Source organism: Scleropages formosus, chromosome 10 (genome assembly GCF_900964775.1).
Source record: "Scleropages formosus chromosome 10, fSclFor1.1, whole genome shotgun sequence".
Classification (NCBI taxonomy): Eukaryota; Metazoa; Chordata; class Actinopteri; order Osteoglossiformes; family Osteoglossidae; genus Scleropages; species Scleropages formosus.
Window position 1 is genome coordinate 24701356 of NC_041815.1, and position 22149 is coordinate 24723504.

The window sequence follows — 22149 nt, forward strand, 5'->3', positions numbered from 1 at the left end:
ACACTTTTCTTTCAGTTCGGTTACAGTGCCGCTTGTCTTTAATTGCGGTGTTTCTGGCTTCTCGATAAATGTTCGGAAAGCAGGCGAATAAAGCTGCTGCCGTACAAGCTTCAGTGCCATAAAACAGTTAAACCACAAATTTCAAGCGATCAGCTTAGCTTTTTAATTTTTTTTTTTTTTAAAAAATCAGCAGCAGCCATCTTTATTTATTATACAACTCTACACCCATCCTTCCCTTTGGGCACAGAGCTGGCAGGCCAAACTCGCTCGTGGGCTGGAAGAATTAATATTAGGGTCATTTTTAAACCTGTGGGCTTTCCGTCTTAATCACCTTGTCGAATTTCTCTTCACATATTCATCAGCTGACTCCTCTGATTGACACAGTGGCATTAAAGCCCCGGTATGCAATTCTATGAGCTGCACAGCAGTGTATGATACGAGCAATAAATCAACTTTAATTTACTGCCCTGCCTCAACTATTAATCTTTGCCATGTTACACAGAGCACAACACTTAGGATGGATGCTTTCTAGCCTTCAGTAAACAAATTGCACATCTTGGTTTAATTTATTAATTTTTACACACATTGCCACGTAACACACATACGCACACATTCTACTGAATGGCGGCGACTATGAAATGTAATTTGCTTTAAATCAGCCCCCTTACTACACTCCCTATCCATTCTCTTTGTGCAAACAACTCTCGAAAGAATTTGTAAAAGCACGTTAAGAGAATAACATGTCGTAGACTAATGTCCAAACCACAGAGAAAAGCTTTTTTTTCCAGGGGGACCGAACAAGGGGGTAAGCGAGGTAAGGATGAAGGACGGGTTTGTAAAAAGGAAGAAGAGGGGAGAGGAAAAAAGAAAAGGAAAAAAAAAAGAAAGAAAGAAAGAATCAGTAAGCCGAGAAACAAAAGCTGAACGCAAGCGCTGAATGTCAATGCCTCCGTTCTGGCAGGAGTAAATCCCAGGCCAGCCGTCACACACACACACAGAGCCAACGGCAGCCCGCCACTTCACAATAACCTTCCCCATCAGGCCAATTAAAACTCTTCTGTCCACATTTAGACTCTACCCTTCATTAACGAACTAATAGCCTTTTAATAGGCGGTTTGATCGAGGCTCGGCAAACAGCTCGCATTAAGGCCTTCCTGCGGTTTCCCCAAAACGCAGGCCTTGGTGCGAAACGCTTCGGAAGACCGGCCTCGGAAGCACGAGCAGGGTGCAACGTCTCGCCCGTAGCCGTCAACCCCTTCCTCCAACAAGAAAACGCACGGCGCTCAAAGCCGGACTTCGTGGCAGAACCGGCTGGAAATCGCTCAAATGCGAACGTCAAAGACAACGTGGTCGCGGATCTCCGACTACGTTACGCAAGGTCCGCACCATTCCGACATCGCAAGAGCCGAAAACCCGACTAATAAATGGCGCAGCGGTCTGGCTGTAACATCTCGACAGCTTCAATTTTCATCCAAAATACCTTCAACGGTTGGAGAAGACGCACAACTATCACAAATCACTCAAAACAGAACTAATGAATAGCAGCATTTTGTATCTGGTGTTACACATGAACGATAAAAGTTGCGGTTCATTTTACAACTTTCCATCAGATACGATTCCAAATGCAAATCATTCAGCTTGATTTTTAAAAAAAAAAAAAAAAAAAGTTGCAACACAGAGATTCCCCGCAGCAAAAACTAATGATGCTTTCATTGTGATTTAAAGTTGCAATAAAGCCTGACTTATTACTCGGTCTGTTTCAAAATGAGAAAATGAACTAAACACATGTTATCGGTCGGCGAAAGAAGTTTGCGCGTTGCTGCATACCGCGGCGCGAAGACGCGCGGAATGGCGCGTTCTCAAGGTCGGCTGAAGAACGGCCGATCCCCCCGCTCCGACAGCTGTCGAAACAATGGCCTCGTTACGTCACCAATCAACAGGCTAATATTACCCGTGAGCCCCTCCCCCGCAGCGGTTCCCGTCTCCACGCTGCGCTGGGAAAGGTCACGACTTAGACCGGGGCCGTTCCCGGTCGGGAACCCCCTGCCGGGCACGAAAGGGGCAGCGATGCGAAATCGGAATCGACGAACCGCGTCTCCCCCACCAGTAGGGTCACGTGGACATTGACCGACTGTACGCAACAGAACAGCGATGCGCACCGCTCTGTTGTTCACCTGGTCGCGGGGCTACGGAACACAACGGGGCACTCGCGACAAGGGAAACGCAAAACGGGTGGTGGCGGCGGGGGGGATTCAAGGCTGAGATCATCACTTCCTCGCAGATACAGCACGAAGACCTCGTTTTGTGTACAGGAAGTCTTCAACACACCCCGGCCTCCTACCTTCCTGAGCCTTCAAAGGCCGCGATGAATGAGAATTAATAGCTTCTTTAGTTCAATTGCTTCCAGCTCTGAGCTACGTCCCAGGCCAGGCGTCTAGCGGCAGAGTTCAAGCCCCAGGAACCTGGGAGGTGCAGCCTAACTCCAGGCTCTTTCCCACCCCCTGCCCTGGCCCAGATCCCTGCCTACCCGCCCCCTTTCTTCCAATTACCTCGCTGCCGCTACCACCGGCCTATGAGGGACTGCGGCGGCAACCCTCCCCCTACCCTCCCCGGCCCACGGCCGAGGCTTCGCTACCTTCCCTTCGCTCCAGGGAGGATATCCGCCACCGCGGAGCAGTAGCATAGCAACCGCGCTAAGGCAAAGGTGGCTCGGCACCACGGGGAGTTGACATTTTCTCCCTGGAGCCCACAGCGCTACATGAATAAAACCCACTTTATGCCCCCACCACCTTCCTTCGTTTATTACTTATTTTTTTTATTACTTTTACTTTCGTCGTGACCCATTACAATGATTCCTGTATAGTGTTCCCAGAGTTGCTGATTATAGTCTTTTACCGTGATCAGTACCAACAAGCCCCCGTAGCCTGTGATGCTTCGAAAGGCTTTTTGAATCATTTCAGCTGCAACATAATGGCGCATAGTGTAAAAATCTTAAAATAACGTATTATTTCCTTGAATAGATGTGCAATTTATAAAAATAAAACTTGAAGTCCCTGCGTGAAACGCACCTCGTCCTTCACAGAAGAGCATCCGCGTTACGTTCGGAACGGTAGGCGAAGGTGCGCGAGACCCAGCTGCAGAGCGACTGGGCGGCGAGGGGTGCAGGAGAGCGTGGTAAAGTACACGGTACAACAGGCAAGGGCAGCAGCACCAGAGGCTCCCCCTCGTCCATGAAAACACATTAATTATATAAAGCCTCTGCGCAAAAGGCCATTTTTATTACAATTTAAATCTAAAATGTATGCAGGGTAATGTACACTGTACACTGAAAGACTTGGGGTATTAAAAAAAAAAAAAATACAGGTCAGCTATTTTTTTGTACCTGTCTGGAATCTGGAGATTGTCCTTTAAGACCCATGAAGCAGGGACTTGTGTTAATGGCCATCATTACCTTAAATATCTTCGTGAATGTGCTGTTTTAATGACTCTAAGGACTGTTTACGAAAACGTCTGATATTCAAGACTTTCACAACGACGGCAACGATGACTTGAGGAAACGGTTGCAAAGCGCGAGATTTCACACGTGTACAGGTAAAGCCGACTGCGTGAAGAAGATAGCCGCGAGGTAATTTATCTCAGGGCTCACGGAAAATCTGCAAGCGGCCGTTATAGTAACTCGTTCATTACCGGACAGCAAAGAATAATTTCCGTTACTACAAATGTGCGACTCCGCCTCGAAGATTTACGAAGGCAAGACTCGCGTACGTGCCGAGCGTCGAGATCCCCCGAGGCAGGGCCGCAAGCCGTCGATCCGCCTCGGCTCGCGATCGCTTTACGGAAGCGACGACTTCGACGGATTCGCCTCATTTCTCGTTTCCGGTCGTCCGTCGGGTACTCGCGAGAAAGCCTCGGAACCCGGTCCCTTCTGAGCAAATCGCACGCGATGGAGCGCCACGCGTCGCGTTACGCCGAAGACCAGCCCGGCAGGAAATGCCCGCGTCCGACTTCGCAGGCTTCGCCGTGCTGAGAAGGGCAGGATTCCCAGACGAACACGGTCTTATCGGCGGGAATGCGGGATTAAGTAAGACGACGGGAATCGGCGGCAGGAAATCAAGAGCGCGGCACAATGGCGGGAGAGAGCCGATGAATGATTCCTTACCGTCGACCACCTGGTGGATGGCGAATTCCTAAGGGATACATAAAGGCACGAGAGCAGCAAGCAAAAGGTTCGAACACAAAAGCTACTGTTAAAAGCACATGAGCGGGACCCTGTCAGAGGCCTAACGCCCCACGGCTTCCATCCCTAAATCTTTGCGATATTTGCTTAAAGGTAACTTAAGTGCTGTAGCACTTTGCAGATAATTGCGCTATTTATCTTGACGGCCAACTAATTACACTTTACAACATTAGTTATCCTCAATAAAGCGAACGTGACCGAGCAGCTTGCTGACCGAGAGCAGCTTTCCAGCTCTGGAGAAAGGGCTTTCCCTCCCCCACCCCCCTCCTTTAAACAGCCATAAAGTCAGCTCATGCATAAACATCTCAAGGAGACTGGTGCCCGGGCACCTGAGACCTGTACACGGGTACATGGCTCCCGCCATCTTCCAAACATCAGCCCCCTCCCAGGCCTATGCGAGCGGCGAGAAGAACGACCCAAACAGCTACGAAGGAAGAACCCTACAAGTCCGTTACTCGAGGCCCTGGATGTCCGTGGTTAGGAAGCAGAGACATGCAGTTTAAACGCTAATGAAAAAAACTTTAACTGACATAGAATAAAACCACAAAGTACTAACCATAGATAATTGCTTTAAGCTGTGGAAGTGATTAGAGACAGAGTCGAAGCCTTTTATGCCATTTACATAGAAATGGATCATTTACAGCATATTTCTAAGAAAAAACCTAATAATAACAACCATAATTATGACTCTATAACGTCCACGGTTGCGCACACTTCACTGCTTGTGCCCAACCTGACAAATTTCTTCAGGGTTAATGAAGCATAGAAGTGGGGGGGGGTTAAAGATGACAAAATCATCAAAAAGGTTACAATATATCCTCAAATTAACCTGACACCGAGTTAACTGCAATAATGTCTTTTCGTATGGGAAGAGTATGTTTCTTTTGCACACTTTAACCGGTTCGCTGGTATCAGCCATCAGCACGGCTCCGCTGAGCTTTAACAGCTGTGCCCCAGCATCCCACCCCAACCCACCTTGCCATCCCCAATTGCAATCACATGGATGCTCTCCTTGCTTGCATCTGGAACATGAACCCACTTCAAAAGATTGCCCAAAAAGGAGCATTTTTGCTCGACCGGCCCCCACCATAAAGACTTAACTACTGACCAAGAAGAAGAGAAGTTGAGAACGGTCTCGATGCGACGACTGCCGATTCAGCTGCAGCAACGGGCCTTTCCGCGGTGCCCTTCAGCAAGGTACTTAGCCATCGCTCAGCCCGGACCAGTTTAACCGAGCCCTCGACCGACCAACACCCAGCACACGATTTCCGACATGTGAACAAAGGCGTAAACAAAAATCCGAGAGACCATACACGGCCCGTGTCTATTTGTACAGACTCTGCTATATCAAGGCAAGAAACGTAAATAAAAATAGTCCCTTGGATAAAGCGATGTCCCGTGATATATTATCTGATACCAAGAGTATACCGTGAGATAGGAAGTGACTGGGACAAATACATTTCGGAGAACACATGGACTAAATTACATGTGTTTTTATAGGTGAAAAACCTAGCTGGAGGAGGGAAGTAAAGGGGTAGAGAGGCCTGTTGTCTTCTCGTAATGGTGCTGTTGTCAAGAGGAAGGCTGCCAGTCTCCCTACACTCTATGTGCCAGTAATCTCTCCCTGCCCGAGAAAAACTGCCTCTAAATTTAGCATCAGATTTATCAAGCTGTAGGGAAAGCTAGAGCAAAGGGGGGCGGAGGGGGAGGGGGTAGGGGGTGTAGCCGGCGAAGGCATGTCTGTCATGACTCGCGTTCAGGCCCGGTGGGAAAAGGACTCGGGCCGGCTCCAAGCGGCACTCCGCGCCGCGGTCCAGCCGAGGCCTGCCCCACGGCTAAAGATGAAGGGAGGAGACGCACGTCTAAATTTATGGTAAAAAAGGAAAAAGGAAAACGAGGACAGGGAGGAGGGAGAGCGGAAAGGCAAGGAGACAAAACCCGGTGCTCTGAGGCAGCAGAAGAATGGGGGGGAACGAGGGGGGGGGTGGGGGGAATTGGAGCCACTGGAGCAGACAAGCATCCAAGTCCAGGATGGGACCATTAAAGCTGGAGCACAGGAACAAGCATGGGTCAGGGCTCATTACGAGCTGCTTTTCTCAACGGGAAAAACAAAACCGGATCAATCCATCTTCGTTCCGCTCGGAGACCCGGCGAGACGGCCGAGGCACGTTTAACGTAAACGCGGAGTAACCGCAACGCCAAAGGAAGCGAGTAAGAAGACGGCCGCGCGGTCACGAGCAAGCCGCATACAGAAAGACGCCGTTACGGCGGAGGTCACGGAAACGGAGGAAGGGAGCGCGAGCCACCGCTAACCTTAACGCGCTGACACAAGGCTACGGGCCACAGCAGAGGAACGCATGCGACACCCGTGGTAAAGGAAGCATCAAAGACAACACTCTTGCGCGGAGTCTGGCTGCAAGTGCCGTCTGCTCCCGCGATGCTCTCCGGCAGGTCTGGCAGTCATCCGCTCCGGTAGAAACCGGTACGAGAAGTCGAGGACGCGCCGCTACAACCGAGGTTTGTCACCGCATAACAACCCGTCTGGGTGCTGACTGGTTTTGAAGCTTGACAGCATACCCCTGCAGTCAAGTGCGTAGTGAGGTAACGCAACAGAAAGGGTTCCCGCGCGTACGGAGAACAAAGCCCATTCATTCACAAATGAGCATTCTTGACACGAAACAGCCAAGGTCAAAGTTGACGGCTGACAAACACGCACATAGCTTTGACAGCACACAAAAAAACTGATCACAAACACCATCGCTCTGAAGAATATTTTTTAAAAAAAGTGAAACGGCACGGAAGAACATGCCCGACGCCGCGGGGATATAAGAAAGATTCCGCGCGGGAATATTCTCCGGCTCCGACCCGCACGTCGAAAGAAAACCAACTCGTATCCAGCGAGACAACGGACCGCGTCGTTACCCGTAAATTCCGAGCTCCGGACGACGACGAAAGCGCCGCTTTCGTCCCAGGCTCCGGCAGCGCGCTACAAGCCCTCCGCACGGCTCTCCGCGCTCGAACGTCTAGGCCGTAGAACTCGGGGCCCAAATTGGATTTTCGTTTCGTTTCGAGACACTTCTCTTAAGGAAGCCATCTTCGCCAGCCATTCCGGTTCCCACGATGCCATGCCTCTTCGCCTTCGCTCTGGGCCCGCGTCTCTGAGGCTGCGTTATCATCGAATCCCCCATCTATTATGCTCACCGAGAGCCTTTCTGTTGACCTCTCTATATGCCATGTGGGAGATTACCAAAGCAAAGATTATAAGACTAAGAGGCATTTTGACAGACGTTTCGCGTGTTGTTTTTCGAGACGCGGATCCGAATTTGAATACGGAACGAGCGCAACTCGGATGAGCCTCTCCCTCCGCGCGGGGCTCCGCGAAAGGCTTTGTTAGCGGTCATGTCGAGAGGGGGACCTTGTTTTTCCTCCCGCCTGCCTGGTCTCCTCATTAATGTCACTCAACATCAGTTTTTGCTAGGCTAACTCCAGCGGGCCTCTACCCTCCTCTTGCCGCTTGCGTGCCGCCCGCGCCCACGTTTCCACAAAGCCCCGGACCCTTTGAATAACGATCTCAAATAAAAAGCACGAAAAAGAGTGAAACCTCGGAGATATATAAAGAGCAGCCCACCCTCACGAGGACAGACGGAAACAGGGAGAGATACGGTTTCGCGGTCCCTGGTCCGAAGAGCAAGCGGACCAGCTTCAAGAATTTGCAGAAGTCTTTTCGTAGAGGGATGGAAACGTGCGTTTGTGTGGCGCATTAGAGGCTAACGGGACACGAAATGTCACGGCCCCCCCGACAACGTATCTCGTTTTTATTTAGATGTTCGCGACGGCGCTGACTGAAGAATAAACAGAAAAAAAAAAAAAAAAAACAAAAAGCACACTGACGCTGTTGCAAAGAATAAAATCAGCTGCACACCCAATTTATTACTGTTACATTTCAAAAGATTGAAAAGTGAAAGCAAAATCGGTGCTACATCCATTGATAACATTTCGCCTTCCCACCAGTTTCACTGCCATCGCAAAAATAACTCATCGTAGCTTGTTCAGGTTACCGTAAATCAGGGTTTTCTGCAAACCAGCAACTTACCATCATGGCCCAAAAAAAAAATTATATATATATATATATATATATATATATATATATATATATATATATATATATATATATATATAGCTGTGTTGACAGGAAACAAAGGCACGTATCACGATTTGGACAAGGCGATGCTTACAGTAAACTGTGATAAACAATACCCAAGCAACGTTAAATGCTTGTCCCTGCCCACTATCAGCAGCCATTCCTGACCTCACCTTTGTTGTGTGGAAAAGAACAGGCGTTGAACAGAACTCCTCCGTAAAGAACAAGAGGCGTCTGTTACAGAAGACATCTGTAGCGGTACAAAGCACCATTTACCGCTCGGCCGCCTCCTTCCTTAACAGACAGGCAAACAACTTTGTCGATATAAACGCTGCGGACAAACGAGAACTTATAAATGATATAGGGGGTATTGCTTGAAGGCAGCAAAGTTTACGGGCATTTAGGAGACTCGCCTCCAATCAATGCAGCCTCATAAACCGCTATGAACTGTTTTTAAAATCGCTTTTACATGAGTTTCTACACTGATGTGGGAAACGTGGAAAGCAATACAAATACGTGAAATTAAAAACTTGTCGATACTAGTAACACATTCATTCCACTTAACCGTTTTAGTAAATTTGGCATTCAAAAAATAGATATATGTACACACACGGACACTCAACGGACAGCTGGTAATGCAGTGGTTCGAGCTGCTGCCTTTGGACCCAAAGGTCACAGGTTTGAGTCTCACCTCCAGCTGTAGTACCCTTGAGCAAGATACTTGCCATAAATTGCTCCAGTAAAAACTACCCAGCCAGCTGCATAAATGGGTGAATACGTGTAAGAAGCTTAACGTCATAAGTTGCTTTGGAAAAAAAGTGTCAGCTAAATGAATAAATGCGTATATGCGACACTGGAAGGAAGTCATGAGACAACGGACATAGGAAGAACGGTCCAATCAGGCGGGGTCAGTATTCATCACACGTCCAGTTTGTAAGCGGTCCATGATGAAAAGTGAAAAGAGCAACAGAGTGCAGTGGACGGAATTCAACAGTGCTTTTGTGGGGCGCCTAATTGGTGGTGTGGACTGCTGAGGTGCGGGCTGGGAACGGAGCTCCCGGCAGCAGCTAGGAAGGGATTGGGGGGGGGGGGGGGGGGCAGGCCATCACACAGCCTCACCTTTGGGCTTCATTAAAAAACTCGGCCAGGAGGTTTGTCCAACTCGGCCGCAGAACCACATGACCCATCGGGGCTGCTCCGCCAGCACGGGGGTGTAACGGCGCTCGGGGCACGGGAAAGAGCTGGAGAAATTAAATAGACACTTTGAAAAGAGGTCTCAACAAGAGCTATGAACTCTCAAGAGTCAAGATCAGTTTTGGTTTACAACGGAACCGTCGCAACAAAACATTCAACGGCCAACAACACCGGTGATTAGAGACTCCAAGAAAGTGACTTGTGTAAATGCGGAGTTTAAGGGACCCCACTCTACATACAACCCGAGTTCCCAGCCTAGTTCTACACCTAGAGGTTCTAATTCACGGATGCCGCGTGTGTTTTCGGTGCTGCAACACACAAAAGAGCGGAACATGCAGGCAAAGCTTCCTTTTTACACGTCGGAAATTCGCCGCTTGTATCCGAATCGATTCCGTAACAAGATTACGCACCGCGTTTTAAAGAGGTGTTTGCCTTGTAACGCAAACGCATCTTCGAAACCTAAATTAGAAAGTTGATGACGTACATCTACGGCAGCATCACACGGACGTTACCACAGAACGGTGTGAAGAGCAGCCGCAAGCATCCGAAAAGGTGAGTTTTCCCTTTCGTAAAATGAGAACTAAAATGACGCGTGAGGCCGAAACCCTCCGCAATAAGCGAAGAAAGCCGCCTGCCATCCAAACGGTAAATGTATAAAGACGCTCTCGCTCACACTCTCGTCAACCGCTTGTCCTTGTCGGGACAGCGGCGCAGAGCCTAACCCGGAATCACCAAGTACCATTCCAGGAGCGGTACGCCCTAGCAGAGACTCTCGTCCATCACAGGTACATTACTGGGGAATCTGATGTAATCTGGTGGGACAACTGGTAGCGCAGTGGTTGGCGCTACTGCCTTTGGACCCAAAGGTTGCAGGTTCAATCCCAATCCCAAGCACCAGCTGTATTACCGTTGAGCAAGGCACTTACCCTAAATTGTTCCAGTAAAATTACCCAGCTGTATAAATGGATAAATCACTGTAAGCTTGTAATTGTGACCTTAACATTGTAAGTCGCTTCGGAGAAAAGCGCCAGCTAAATGAATAAATGTAATTAACGTACCTTGTCACATAACCGATAGCTAGAACACGAGTAAACCGTGTCACCATTACTTTACATATGTAGTGTTCTATTCATAAATGAGCTAATATTTTTTAAAAAATAAAGTCTCAGTTTTTTTATTCAGCAAGTTAAACCACTTACATTTATGGGACAGCTGGCACAGTAATGGTTAGAGCTGCTGCTTTTGGACCAAAAGGCTGCAGGTTCGATTCCCACCTGCAGCTGTAGTGCCCTTGAGTAAGGTACGTGCCCTAAACTGGTGCAGTAAAATCGAATCGCCCAGCTCTATAAATGGGTAAATACTTGCAGGTAGCGCAACACTGAGCACTTTGGAGAAAAGCGTGGGCTCAACAAATGACTGCAGACTTTAGAACATTCTCCGCGACTTCACACAAAACTGAACCTAAAATACGTTACCCTTTCACCAAAAGTTGTACACCGTATAAGTCTGTGCCGGTGACCTAAAACTTGTTGGATGTCAAAAAAAGAATGAAGCGATCCTTAAAACCAGCAAACAGATAAGATGAGATGAGATACTTTGTCATCGTATGCAATGCAACGCAACGCAATACAACGAAATGTTGCGTTGAAGCCCTCAGATGATACATATAGATATACTAATTTTCCTCATCTTCTTTAGACAGAAATTCCAACTGCTTGTGAAATCACACACGCCATTCCTGGAACAAAAGGGCATGAACTGTATGTTTTAACCTATATCACATTTCCCAGTCCCTAAAATAGGCCCCATAATGACGTCACAGCTCAAAGCATTAGAATCCATTCGAAAAATGAGAGAAGATACCGTCTATTTGATATGTAACAGCACTCCATTACCTCGACTTGCAGAATTATTGCCTCCTAGCCTCAAGAAACGCATCAAATTTCAACATATTAAGGCCTCATATAACACATCAAGCTGGTGCAATTGCTCATTTAAGAACAGAATAAGAATGACAACAAATGTGTTCCTGGGTACGGACATAACAACCACATCCCTAGTAATGTGACTGGCTGACAGGCACCGGGGGTCACCTGCCTCGGTGGAGAACGATGGAAGCCAGCGGTGAAATCCCCCCCCCCCGTTCCTCAGGGTGCAATAACAAGGTTTCCGAATTCATCTCCCACCAAAGTCGCCACAATCCCATTATCAATTAAAATCATGTCTGGACAAGATGACTGCGAAACGCTGCGTGAAACAACGGCGACAACCAAAAAGAGCAGAGGCTGGAAACCAATCTTGAGTAATGACGGAAATAAGGATAGAAAACATATCAACTCGTCTCGCAGCTCAGCGATGGCTCAAGACGCACAACTGCGACCTAACAAAGAGTTTGACGTTCTTCCACGGTCACGTAGCCTCTCCAAACACTGGGACGTGACGAGACGCCGCGCGAAGCGAGCAGAACAACGTAGCGAGAGAAATCAGCTCATTTTATGCGGTTTTGCTAAACACAAAGAGATGCCTGGAGGCTGCAGCTCGCTTGGCGTTTAGACCCAGCAACCAACAGACTGGGGGATCTTCCCGTCAGCGGAAGCCCGTGTCGTCGGCGAGAGCACGCGCCCAACTCCTTCTCCATTCACACCGTGCTCGGGACAGACATTTTCCCATTTCAATTTACCTCCACCGCCGTGGTAATAAACACCCTCTGCCTTCAGAGAAGATGTAGGTGATAACCTTGCACTTTTCAGAATGGAGGGGGGTTATGGGAAACGGCTGGAGCGACAGCCTTGAAGGGCGAGAGCCAACTGTCCTCATGCCGCTTACTCAAGTGACACTGCAACGGAGATCACATGACTGACCGCGTAACCCGAAGCGACCGCACCGCGGCGGAGTTCGGGAGGGAGGCGATTCAGCCCGGACCATGGTAAAACAATGACAAAACTTTCCACGTGCAGCCTCACACCGAGACCATTATTCAGGACCTTAAAATCATTCTCCAAGTGGGGGGGGGGGGGGGGGGGGAGAGCATGCTACACTAATCTAACACCATTAATCCTATTGCAGTAAGAAGCCACATTCTTGTCTTAAAACAAATAAACCCATTTTCTTAACTAATGAGCTTGCCCTTCAGCTTTGGACGTTACATCGGCTCAAGATACAGTTTAACCTAGATAACTGGCTCAAGTGTCACCGGACCTTATTCGTGAGGATAAATGCATCATTTCCTATGACAATAACTTAAACTATTTTTAAAAAGCCTGTCAAAAAACAGTAAGCTAGGGGAATGATCCTCTTTTAAACCGAGCCGCTTTAACTAGCCGTTTTATTTACGACTACTGCTTTCAACACCTTCTTATCCTAGAGTTACACGAAAAGAAGGGGTTAAGGCTTTAAAAAAAAAAAAAAAAAACATCAGCAAACAAGGGAGGAAAAAAAAAAGAAGAGCAGCTCACACAAAACAGGTCTTTGGTGATTTCTCAATCGTATGCCGATACCTCCTAAGAAAGCATGTGCTCAGGCTTTGAAAGGTTTCGCTGCCAATTCCCAGTTTGAAACCTGAACTGCTCGGCAACAATACCTCTCTGTCTGCCACAAGGAGGAAAAATTCATTACTGATCTCGGCCTGTTTTGGGCAAAAAGGCTTTTCGGGTTGTGAGAATAATTGAACTGAATGGGGCTCCTCTTCTCCTTCAAACAGCGTGGTGCAATTTACTCGTGAGGATGGGTCCAACCAAGCAGGCTGGAAATGTCAGAGCCTATTACACAGACCAAAGGTTTATCAATGCCCACTTATTTCTATGAAAACAAGAACTCCCGCCGTCCGAGTCACCCTTTCCTCGTGGAATATTAACCACTTCAGTTAGTCGACACAAAACCCCGCTCCTAAAGTACCGTCACAAGCTCCACCTTCTCTTCTCCTGAAGCGGCGCCTCTGATGGCTTTCCGTCTCGCAACCTGACCACACGGTCATCGATCGGGAGAAAATGGGACAAAACAGCTTTATTTCACCTTCTTTAAAACCTACTCGTAGAAAAGCCCGCACACGCGAACACATCAAAAGCTCTCGTTCATCCCAAAACACAACGGGAGCGCCGAGGTTACCGCGTCTCTCCTTACCTTGGGTTGAGCACGTCGAGGAAAGGCAACTTTAGGGTCAATCTGTAGAAGAGCAAGAAAGAAATACACAGACAGGAGAGATGTTAGAAAAAATATATATATCATTTTGGCTGTATCACCACACTTTTAAAGTCAGACATTTGTAAAAGGGAAACTGCAAAGGTTAAAAATGGAATGTTATTTGAGGAAATAAATGAAGTAAATGCGCAGCAACACCCCAGTGATACATCAGGTCTTCCTGTAATAAGACGGAGGGGGAAAATCGGATAAAATTTTCTATATCCCATATTTCTCACTGTCCTTATCAGTCCTGCTAATTACATTTTTTTTTTTTTATAAACTTTTTCCACTTGAGCTAAGGAGACTGCTGGAAGCTCAACTTCTCAGAATCAGGGGCGACAATTTCAGTTAACTGTTCATGCACCGAAGTCTCAGATGAAATCTGCTCTGCGGACCTTCTCATAACCTCATAGAAAGTGAAATTCGGGAAGTGTAAAAAAAAATGCCTAGTTTTAGTATTTTATGATCTGGTCTCAAACTATATCAAAGACTGCATTTACAAGCGTAAAAGTCTATCGCTACGTAATTTTTATTTCGTACGAAGAGTAACTCAGAAATAAAAAAAAAAAAAAAAATTCATCTACAGTTACCTTGTGGCACCAAGTTCCCAACATCAAGATATGCAAACAAAGGGCATTGCAGTATCATCAAAGTGCAAATAACACACTTTCTTTCTGCACTTTCTCAGAGCCTCAGTTTATACGATCCAATATTTAACCAAAGTCCCACGTCTAAGTCGCCTTTCCATCCCTGAATTTAAAACGAAAGCAGACAGTCCTTTCATTCGCATTACACAGATAAACGTAGTAAGGCAGAAGTTAAAAGCCACTCTCGCTGTTATTTATAGCATTGTCAGCACCGGTTTAAGATGTAAACATGCCCTCCTGTCAATAATCAAGTCCAAGAGAAAAACTGCTTAGCGACATGTGTTTAAGCACAGATTAATCATTTATGATTCCGAGCTCATTATACATGCTAAGGACCTCAATGCAGCCGCTCTTTATATTAGATCTAGAGAGAGGCAAACATTTTTATATTATTTTCAGAGGTTAACGTGACAAATGGTAAATGACCCATTTTAATTTCTATTGATTCCAATTAAATACCACCGTGAGGTGAAATGGCTGTGTATTTATGTGCACATTTATTTACTTTCCAGAGCTGAAAGAGAGGGAAAAAAAAAAAAAAAAACAATAAATGCAGGAGTCACAGTAGGAGTGACCGCAGCTGAATTTTTGTCAAAGGCAGATATCGACTACATTTGAATAAACAATGCAATGTCAGGAGCTAGAGGCTGACTTACATGCTGAATCCAAAACAAGCGGTGTACGCTATCTGAGGAACAGCTGTTGTGTGCCGCATACATTCCCTTCCGCTTGTTGTTTTTTTTTTTATTAAAAAAAAAAAAAAAAAAACAGAACTAATTCTGTACTCTGTCCACTTTTGTTCTTTATCCAAAAACAGAAACAGTGATAATTTTCCTAATGGAAAACAATCACACTGAAGGCCAATCACTTAAATAGAAAATAAATCGAAATGAGATTTGTCACCACAACTAGATGAAAGATATCACAAAGAGGTTCACTCTTATCTTTAAAACTCCTCCTTGTGCGAGGAGCTGTATTGCACAATACAAGCGTTTATAAACCAGCTGAAAGCTACGTATAGTTCGCAGTGTCTGCGGAGGGACTTTTTGGGAAATGAAATCTGTGCTTAGAGTACAAATCATAACCGGGAAGAAAGTCCATTAGCAGAATTCTACACGTGAAATTACGAATACAAAAAGGACAAGCGGAGGGAGAAAAGGGATTACGTATTTGCCGTAAATTGGAATAAGTCAATTTAAACAGAAAGTGATTAGTACCTGACGTCAATTGTTCAAAACTGAAGCGCTACTCTACGCCACATTTACCGTTAACGTCCCATAACTTTTGCCATTTACTAAGCACTTATCCGCTTGCACAGGTGGACTTGTGCTGAAGCAACTTAGTCTAAGCCCCTTGCAAGAGGAGGGTCTTAGGATTTCGAACACAAGTCCAGTTCCGTAACCACCGCACCTGGTACCACCGGCAAAGTTTAAAAGCATATCGTTGCATAACATACAAAAAAAAAAAAAAAAAAAAAAAAAACTTTTTACAACGAGAGCTACGACATAGTGAGCGAAGTCACAGCTTTGTTAAAAACACTCGGAAGCGACGTGCTTAACAGAAAGCTAGAGAAGCCACTCATAATACCTCCAACCAGGAATAGTGCTTAAAGGTCTCCCACGACCCCAGGAGAAGTTAATACTTGCTGGAAACCCAATGGTTTTTTGTTAAATAACATCCAAATTATTCAACAATACACCTGACGGTACATCACTAAACAGGCGTTTTCAGCGAGTGTCAAATCGATCGGATTATCGGGGGGAACTTGCCGCGTGTAGCTCGGCACGTCGCCCCGGTGAACGAAGCTCTTCCTAATGACGTATAAAAACTTGCACAAAAGTTATGACCGACAAATTCCCGATTTAGGAAAGGGAAAAATCCTGCATGAGGAAAATATGGGCGGAAAACAGAATACGGAAATATTCAATTAGAAAATACAGTTTAGAACACGTGTTGGCCACGTACGTAGAAACTATGGCGCGCGTGCTGTTCACAGCAAAAAATCTCTTTCACCTCAAAATCATTCTGCAGCCCCACCTTGACATATTCAGGGAGTCACAACCAGACACCCTTTAAGATGCATCTTTTTGGTGCATAAATCAAAAAAACTGCAAGACAATAACAGAAGGCATTCCGCTTTACAGCTGGCTGCAGCACCACCTGAGTATCATCTATTAAAAATTGATTAATCTTGCAATATCACCAGTTTAAAAAAAAAAAAAAAAAAAAAAAAAAAAAACGCTTTTTCAATTTCTAAGAAATACATAGATGTCAGTTAAAAAAAAATTAATATTTGTATGCTTATGTAAACATCTCATACATAAACACACAGAACCTGTCGAGAACCTGAAGGAAACAAGTTCTCAAACACTCCCAACAGCTCCAGTTTGAGTGCCTTTTTTTTTTTTTTTCCCCTTCCCAGGGAGACTCCAGCCAGAGAACCCGCCTGGTTGTCTGAGACAGAAGCAACACCAGCTCTAGGAGCTTTTAAAAAAAAAAAAAAAAAAAAGAGAGAGAGAGAGAAAGAAAAAAGAATGTTTCAGGCCCCTAAGGGGGGTGGGCATAGTTCCGGCCTCTTCTGCGGGCTGGGCCCTTGTTAGTGTCTGTGACGCATCCGCAGGAACAGGCCGTCGATTTCCGCGAGATCCGCGCGCTGCTCCTATCAATGGGGTCACGCTTCAGCTCCAGCCATTCAATTACACGAATTAAACAAAGGAGCACGACACCGCACTCCAACAGGAAGTAATCCCCGCATTAATCACCGGACCGCCGTTGCATTCTTATTTTCCCCGCGCTCTCGGCTACCTACGGCGCATGCCTCCTCATAAATATCCTCAAGCAAGATTCCACATTCAAACTACATTGTTCGTAATCTCTTACCATATTGCTGACGTTACCGAGAGGCGGTCGCAATAAAAAATTGCTTTTAAGCCCATTCCGCGCTCAGACGGCCATCGTCACCGCACGGCGGCCTCGCTTCGGATTGTAACGCAGCCCTGTGACGATCAATTCATTAACAGGAAGAGCTCCCTGCAGCTGACACTAAATGAAATCGATAAGAAACTCTCTCCACCAACAATCCCAAAAAAGGAAAGGAAAAAAAGACAAACAAATGGAGGTCAAAGTTCTAATTGGAATAAGCAACAATTTTACACTATCGTAACACTGTAAATAAAATCAGTACGTACACGTAACTGCAAGGGCTGGTACGACGGACAACGGTTTTTGCAGCTGCCGCTTATAGATGCTACGCACGACCTGAAATAATGCTGTCACGTCGAGAAAAAAGCAGCAATCTATGAAAAGTACCCTCCTGTGTTTTGCACAGCAAAATTTAGTGCCACAGGCAGGTACTTCCTGTTCCCACAGCCAAAAATTGTGTGTTTGCTTAAGTCTGACACACAAGCTAATGTTTTTTAAAAAAAAAAAAAAAAAAAAAAGTCACATGACATTCTTTAATCACAGCAAAAAAAAATTCAAGAAAGATATCTCAATGTTGAGATCTTTACAAATGCACAATATTACTGAACACAATGGAACTATACCATAAAAAAAAAAAAAACAGTTTTGGCTAAACCACATTAGTACTATTCCCAAACAGAGCACATTCGAAAGCATTTTAATAATGCTAATAATAATGCTAAATCAATCAGTTTAAATAAAATGTTTATTTGAAATATGCAAAAATTAAAAATTACAACATTGATAATAAAATAAAAGGAGGAATTAATCTACCATCCATACATGGTTTTATTTTTTCCATGAGACTGCAACAGGGAGAATCCACTCATTTCCCCCATGTGACTTTGACAAGTGGCTTTTCAAATATTCTCTACAATGACAATATACAGGTGCTGACGAATTATGTAAGATGTTAAAATTAAGAAGCAATTTGTCAAATATGAGGTGCCGAGAGACCAATTTAGTAACATCCAGTTTAACATCACCTATGTTAAAGCCCATGATGCCTATATTATGATCCTAAAATACTATCCTACTAGCAAGAAATATCTAGAGATAAGGTTTGCACTATAATACAAATATGTAAATTACACAAAATCAGTTCCAGTCAGTTCAGTACATACTGTCACTATACAAAACCTGAAAAATACCTAACGTTACACTTCTTTGTAACCCCTCTATATTAAGACAATCTAAACATTAAGTTAAAACAATTCCCAGAATAAAAAGTTCTCAATTTTGAAAATTCAAACGTTTAAATAATTCCAAACCACACAGAGGCGAAAAAAAAAGCATTTGAAAACATTTTTTGAAGCTATGCGTTACACATAGTTTAACAACAAAAAACACAGCAAGAAGGCTTAGCACTTTTGTATCAATGTTTTATGCAAAGAAGTTGCAGCAGAGTGACACTTTCCAAAGATATTTAATATGATGCGTTTCTTCTACAGCGTGTCAATCACTGGTGTGAGTAAAAGCCATCAACAAGCAGCCTACAGCAACATGATTGTGTTTTTAATAAACAGGTGCCACCTTTAGATACGTGTGACACATTTTCATCAGCTACTTCCAAGTTTAAAATTACCTGTGCAAAGGAGTACTTGCATCACTACAACCCGTCTCATGTTCCCATTAAAAATACCAATAACGTGCAGGAAAAATAAGTTTTCAGAGGCACTTCTGCTGGAGGTGTGATGCTCAGAGAAGCAGCTAAGATGCCTCTACTCCAGGTAAATGGGTTGGGTTTTCATTTAAGCTCATCGATGCATTATTGCAGGGAGACAGGGTAAAATGTTACAGTGTACCAGAGTAGTGCTCTTTGAGTGCTGGCAAGCTCTCCACAAAGAAACGCCACCTATCCAGCTTTGGCAAATTATTCTAAATAAAATAATAACGTGCTCCAAGCACATGAATGGGATTCGGCTCTATTCCGCACGGTCCTAAGACACAAGTTGAAAAGCTGAACAATGCAGCTAGACGTGGCTTTGAACTCTCACCGCGATTACATTGTATCACTGTAAATCTGTGTATAAATGCATAGGGAGCTGGACTAGAAAGGACACACAAGAGAGTCAAAATGCCATTTAGCCTTAATGAAAATACAGCAGGATCCCATTAAGTAGATGGTGGGTTTCAGTGCACTTTGTGTGGAGCAGGAGCGAGGGAGAGGGGTTCGAAGTGGACGAAGCTCTAAACCATGAGTGGGGAAAGAACGACTTCTTTGCGCCCACTCTGTGTGTGTGTGTGTGTGTGTGTGTGTGTGTGTTGGTGACACTGCTGCTCTACTTTAGATCATGTCACTGCGCAGCTCGAACCCAAGCAATGCAACACATCATCATCATGAGAGTTAGAGAGGCACACAAATGCAGGGAAAAGACACGAATGGAGGCAAACGTACCGTCTTTGAGTCTAATTCGTGGTGTGGCTGAGCTAAGACTTTATCTACACTGGCAGCATCCGCAAACGTAACAAACCCAAATCCCCTGGAAAAAAAAAACACACAGACACACAGAGACAGACAGACAGACAGAGAGAAAATTAAAGTGAGAGCGCTCCGTTGCAATTCACATTGATTGAATGCAGACACACGTGCCGCCCGACCGACGCACAATTTATCGCGAAAACAGCGCCGAATCGAACGGCTTAAGAAAATCATGTGTCCGCGCGACAGCGCGTCATTAAGCAGAAAAAACAGGAGCGGACCGCCTGCCTGGTTCGCGCGGCACATCTCATCATCCGCGTTAAAATTGTTCACTTTACGGCGCTCCTTCGTATCATGATCGCGCAAAGGAAAAAAAAAAGAAAAAGAAAAAAAAAACAGCCTTCAACAAATGCATATAATAATATGCGCGTGGCGCTTAGAATTGTATCCAAATTTCTCTTTTATTTTTAAAAAAAAAAGAAAAGAAAAGCGCTGCGAGGAGGTAAGCAGCGCCAGCGGGAGCCCGAGCGCCAAGAGCCGAGACAGTCAATGTCAAACAGCGTTACCTTCGCGCAGCTGAGCTCCTCTCGGTCGGAGCGAAGAGCACAACTCGGGACGAAAATAAAAACGAGGATAAACAAACTGCAGGCGCGGAGTGCGGCGGACAAGCAGCACATGCACCGTCGCGCGAGGTGGAAGTGAAGTGAAGGCGAAGAGCCCAAACGTGCCCTGTTTTTTGTTTTTTTTTTTTTTTTTTTTTTTACCTGGAGCGTTTTGTCGTGGGGTCTCGCATCACCATACATTCTCTGATCTCCCCGAATTTGCTGAAATAGTCTCTAAGGCTGTCTGTGAACACAAAAAGCACAAGGGGACAACACCTCTGGTCAGCTTTTTCGCTCGTGCGTTTCTCCACTGAGCGCCGTGTGTGTGTGTGTGCGCGCGTGTGCGTGTGTGCGCGCGCGCGCGGTGCTAAAGGAGCCGCCGCTGCGCGCAGGGGTCGAATAGAGGACTTCAAAGCGCCGGGGATCCGGAATAACCTTGCGTGCGGCGCGCGGAGGCGCACACGGCGGATCCCGCACAGCGCGCGCAGGCACGGGGGAGAGCGCGCACACACGCACACGCACAACACAACAATAACAAGTAGAACTGCACGGACACACACACACACACACACACACACACACACAACTCCACGCGAACACGAAACAAGAAGCTGCCGCCGCCGCCACCGCGGCGGCGAAGCCGCTGCACGACCGAGCCGAGCGCTCACCTGGTGAGGTCTGCCAGCTGAGGCCACCGATAAACATTTTACTGTAAGGAGAGAAGAGAGCAGAAGTGAGTCCAGATGTCAGATCGGCCATTTTGACGTGTAGCTAACTACTCGGCTAGCTACAAACAGCGAGCTGAGGGAGCAGGAGGAAGGCTGGAGGAAGGCAGGAGGAAGGCAGGAGGAGGCAGGAGGAATACAGAGCTAGCCCAGCGAGCTACCCTTCGGAAGGGGGGAGGCCCCGCTCGCCGAAATCACCAAACAAAGGTGTAACTAACTGTATCCGGGGAGAAAAAGCCTCGCTCGTGCACGGATGGAAGCGCACGTATCTTTCCGTTATTGATACATAACAAAATAATTAAACACAAAGTGTCGCTATAATTAGCTCTCTTACCCCGGGTCGTGTTGCGAGTCGTTGGGGCTTCCAGATGTGGCTTGGCTCCCGTCTCCCTCCATAGCTAACCCAACTAGAGGCAGTAACTAACAAAACACACACAGACACGGCGAAAGCTACGCGAAGCCCCGCTAAGAGAATATTACTGAGCCGGGAATGCAATCGTCACACGTGGGATCAGCTCAGCCTGCTCCCTCCCCCTCCCTGGACCCGACTGGGGCGGAGCTGCGCTCGTCACCTAACCAATGCATTGACGTCATCGCACTGGCCCCGCCCACGCGGAGCTCAGACCGCCGTCCTCGGGAGTTTTTTTTGGTGTGAAGCGAGGCGAGGAAACCATGACATCATGGAGGGAGCGGAGGGGACGAGAGTCCGTGTCCAGCGGTGGCGGCGGTGGCGGCGGCGGCGGCGTCTCAATGTCCTCCTCACGCTGTTCCTAACGTGCGGAATAAGTGGACGGCGTTCGGTTCATATAATAACGTACGCGAAACGGAAACGAATCGAATGCTCCGACGAGTTTACGTCGGTTGGAAACATTCATTTTCCTCGTTTGTTCTCTGCCACTGACTGAGTGAGTCTCATACACATGATTATTATAAAAACTTGTATCAAAAAGACAATATTGGAAACAGCAGCCACCAGACGAGCATAATTCACACCGCCTAAAAACGCTACTTTTCCGTCACACATCTGGAAGAAGAGAGACA

General features: G+C 46.3%; 1 protein-coding gene across 4 annotated transcripts in view; it reads right to left on the minus strand.

Annotated features, from left to right (window-relative positions):
• The window catches only part of msi2b (musashi RNA-binding protein 2b), a 200687-nt gene extending 179034 nt beyond the window's left edge, over positions 1–21653 (minus strand). For all 4 annotated transcript variants that reach the window (XM_029255557.1, XM_029255558.1, XM_029255556.1 and 1 more), the window contains exons 1-5: positions 21443–21653; positions 21052–21092; positions 20546–20627; positions 19758–19842; positions 13692–13733 (exon numbers count right to left, since the gene is read on the minus strand). In XM_029255557.1, the coding sequence (XP_029111390.1) occupies positions 13692–13733; positions 19758–19842; positions 20546–20627; positions 21052–21092; positions 21443–21504 (312 nt within the window). In that variant the 5' untranslated portion in view covers positions 21505–21653. The remainder of the gene's footprint in view (positions 1–13691; positions 13734–19757; positions 19843–20545; positions 20628–21051; positions 21093–21442) is intronic.
• Positions 21654–22149: the final 496 nt, after the last annotated feature.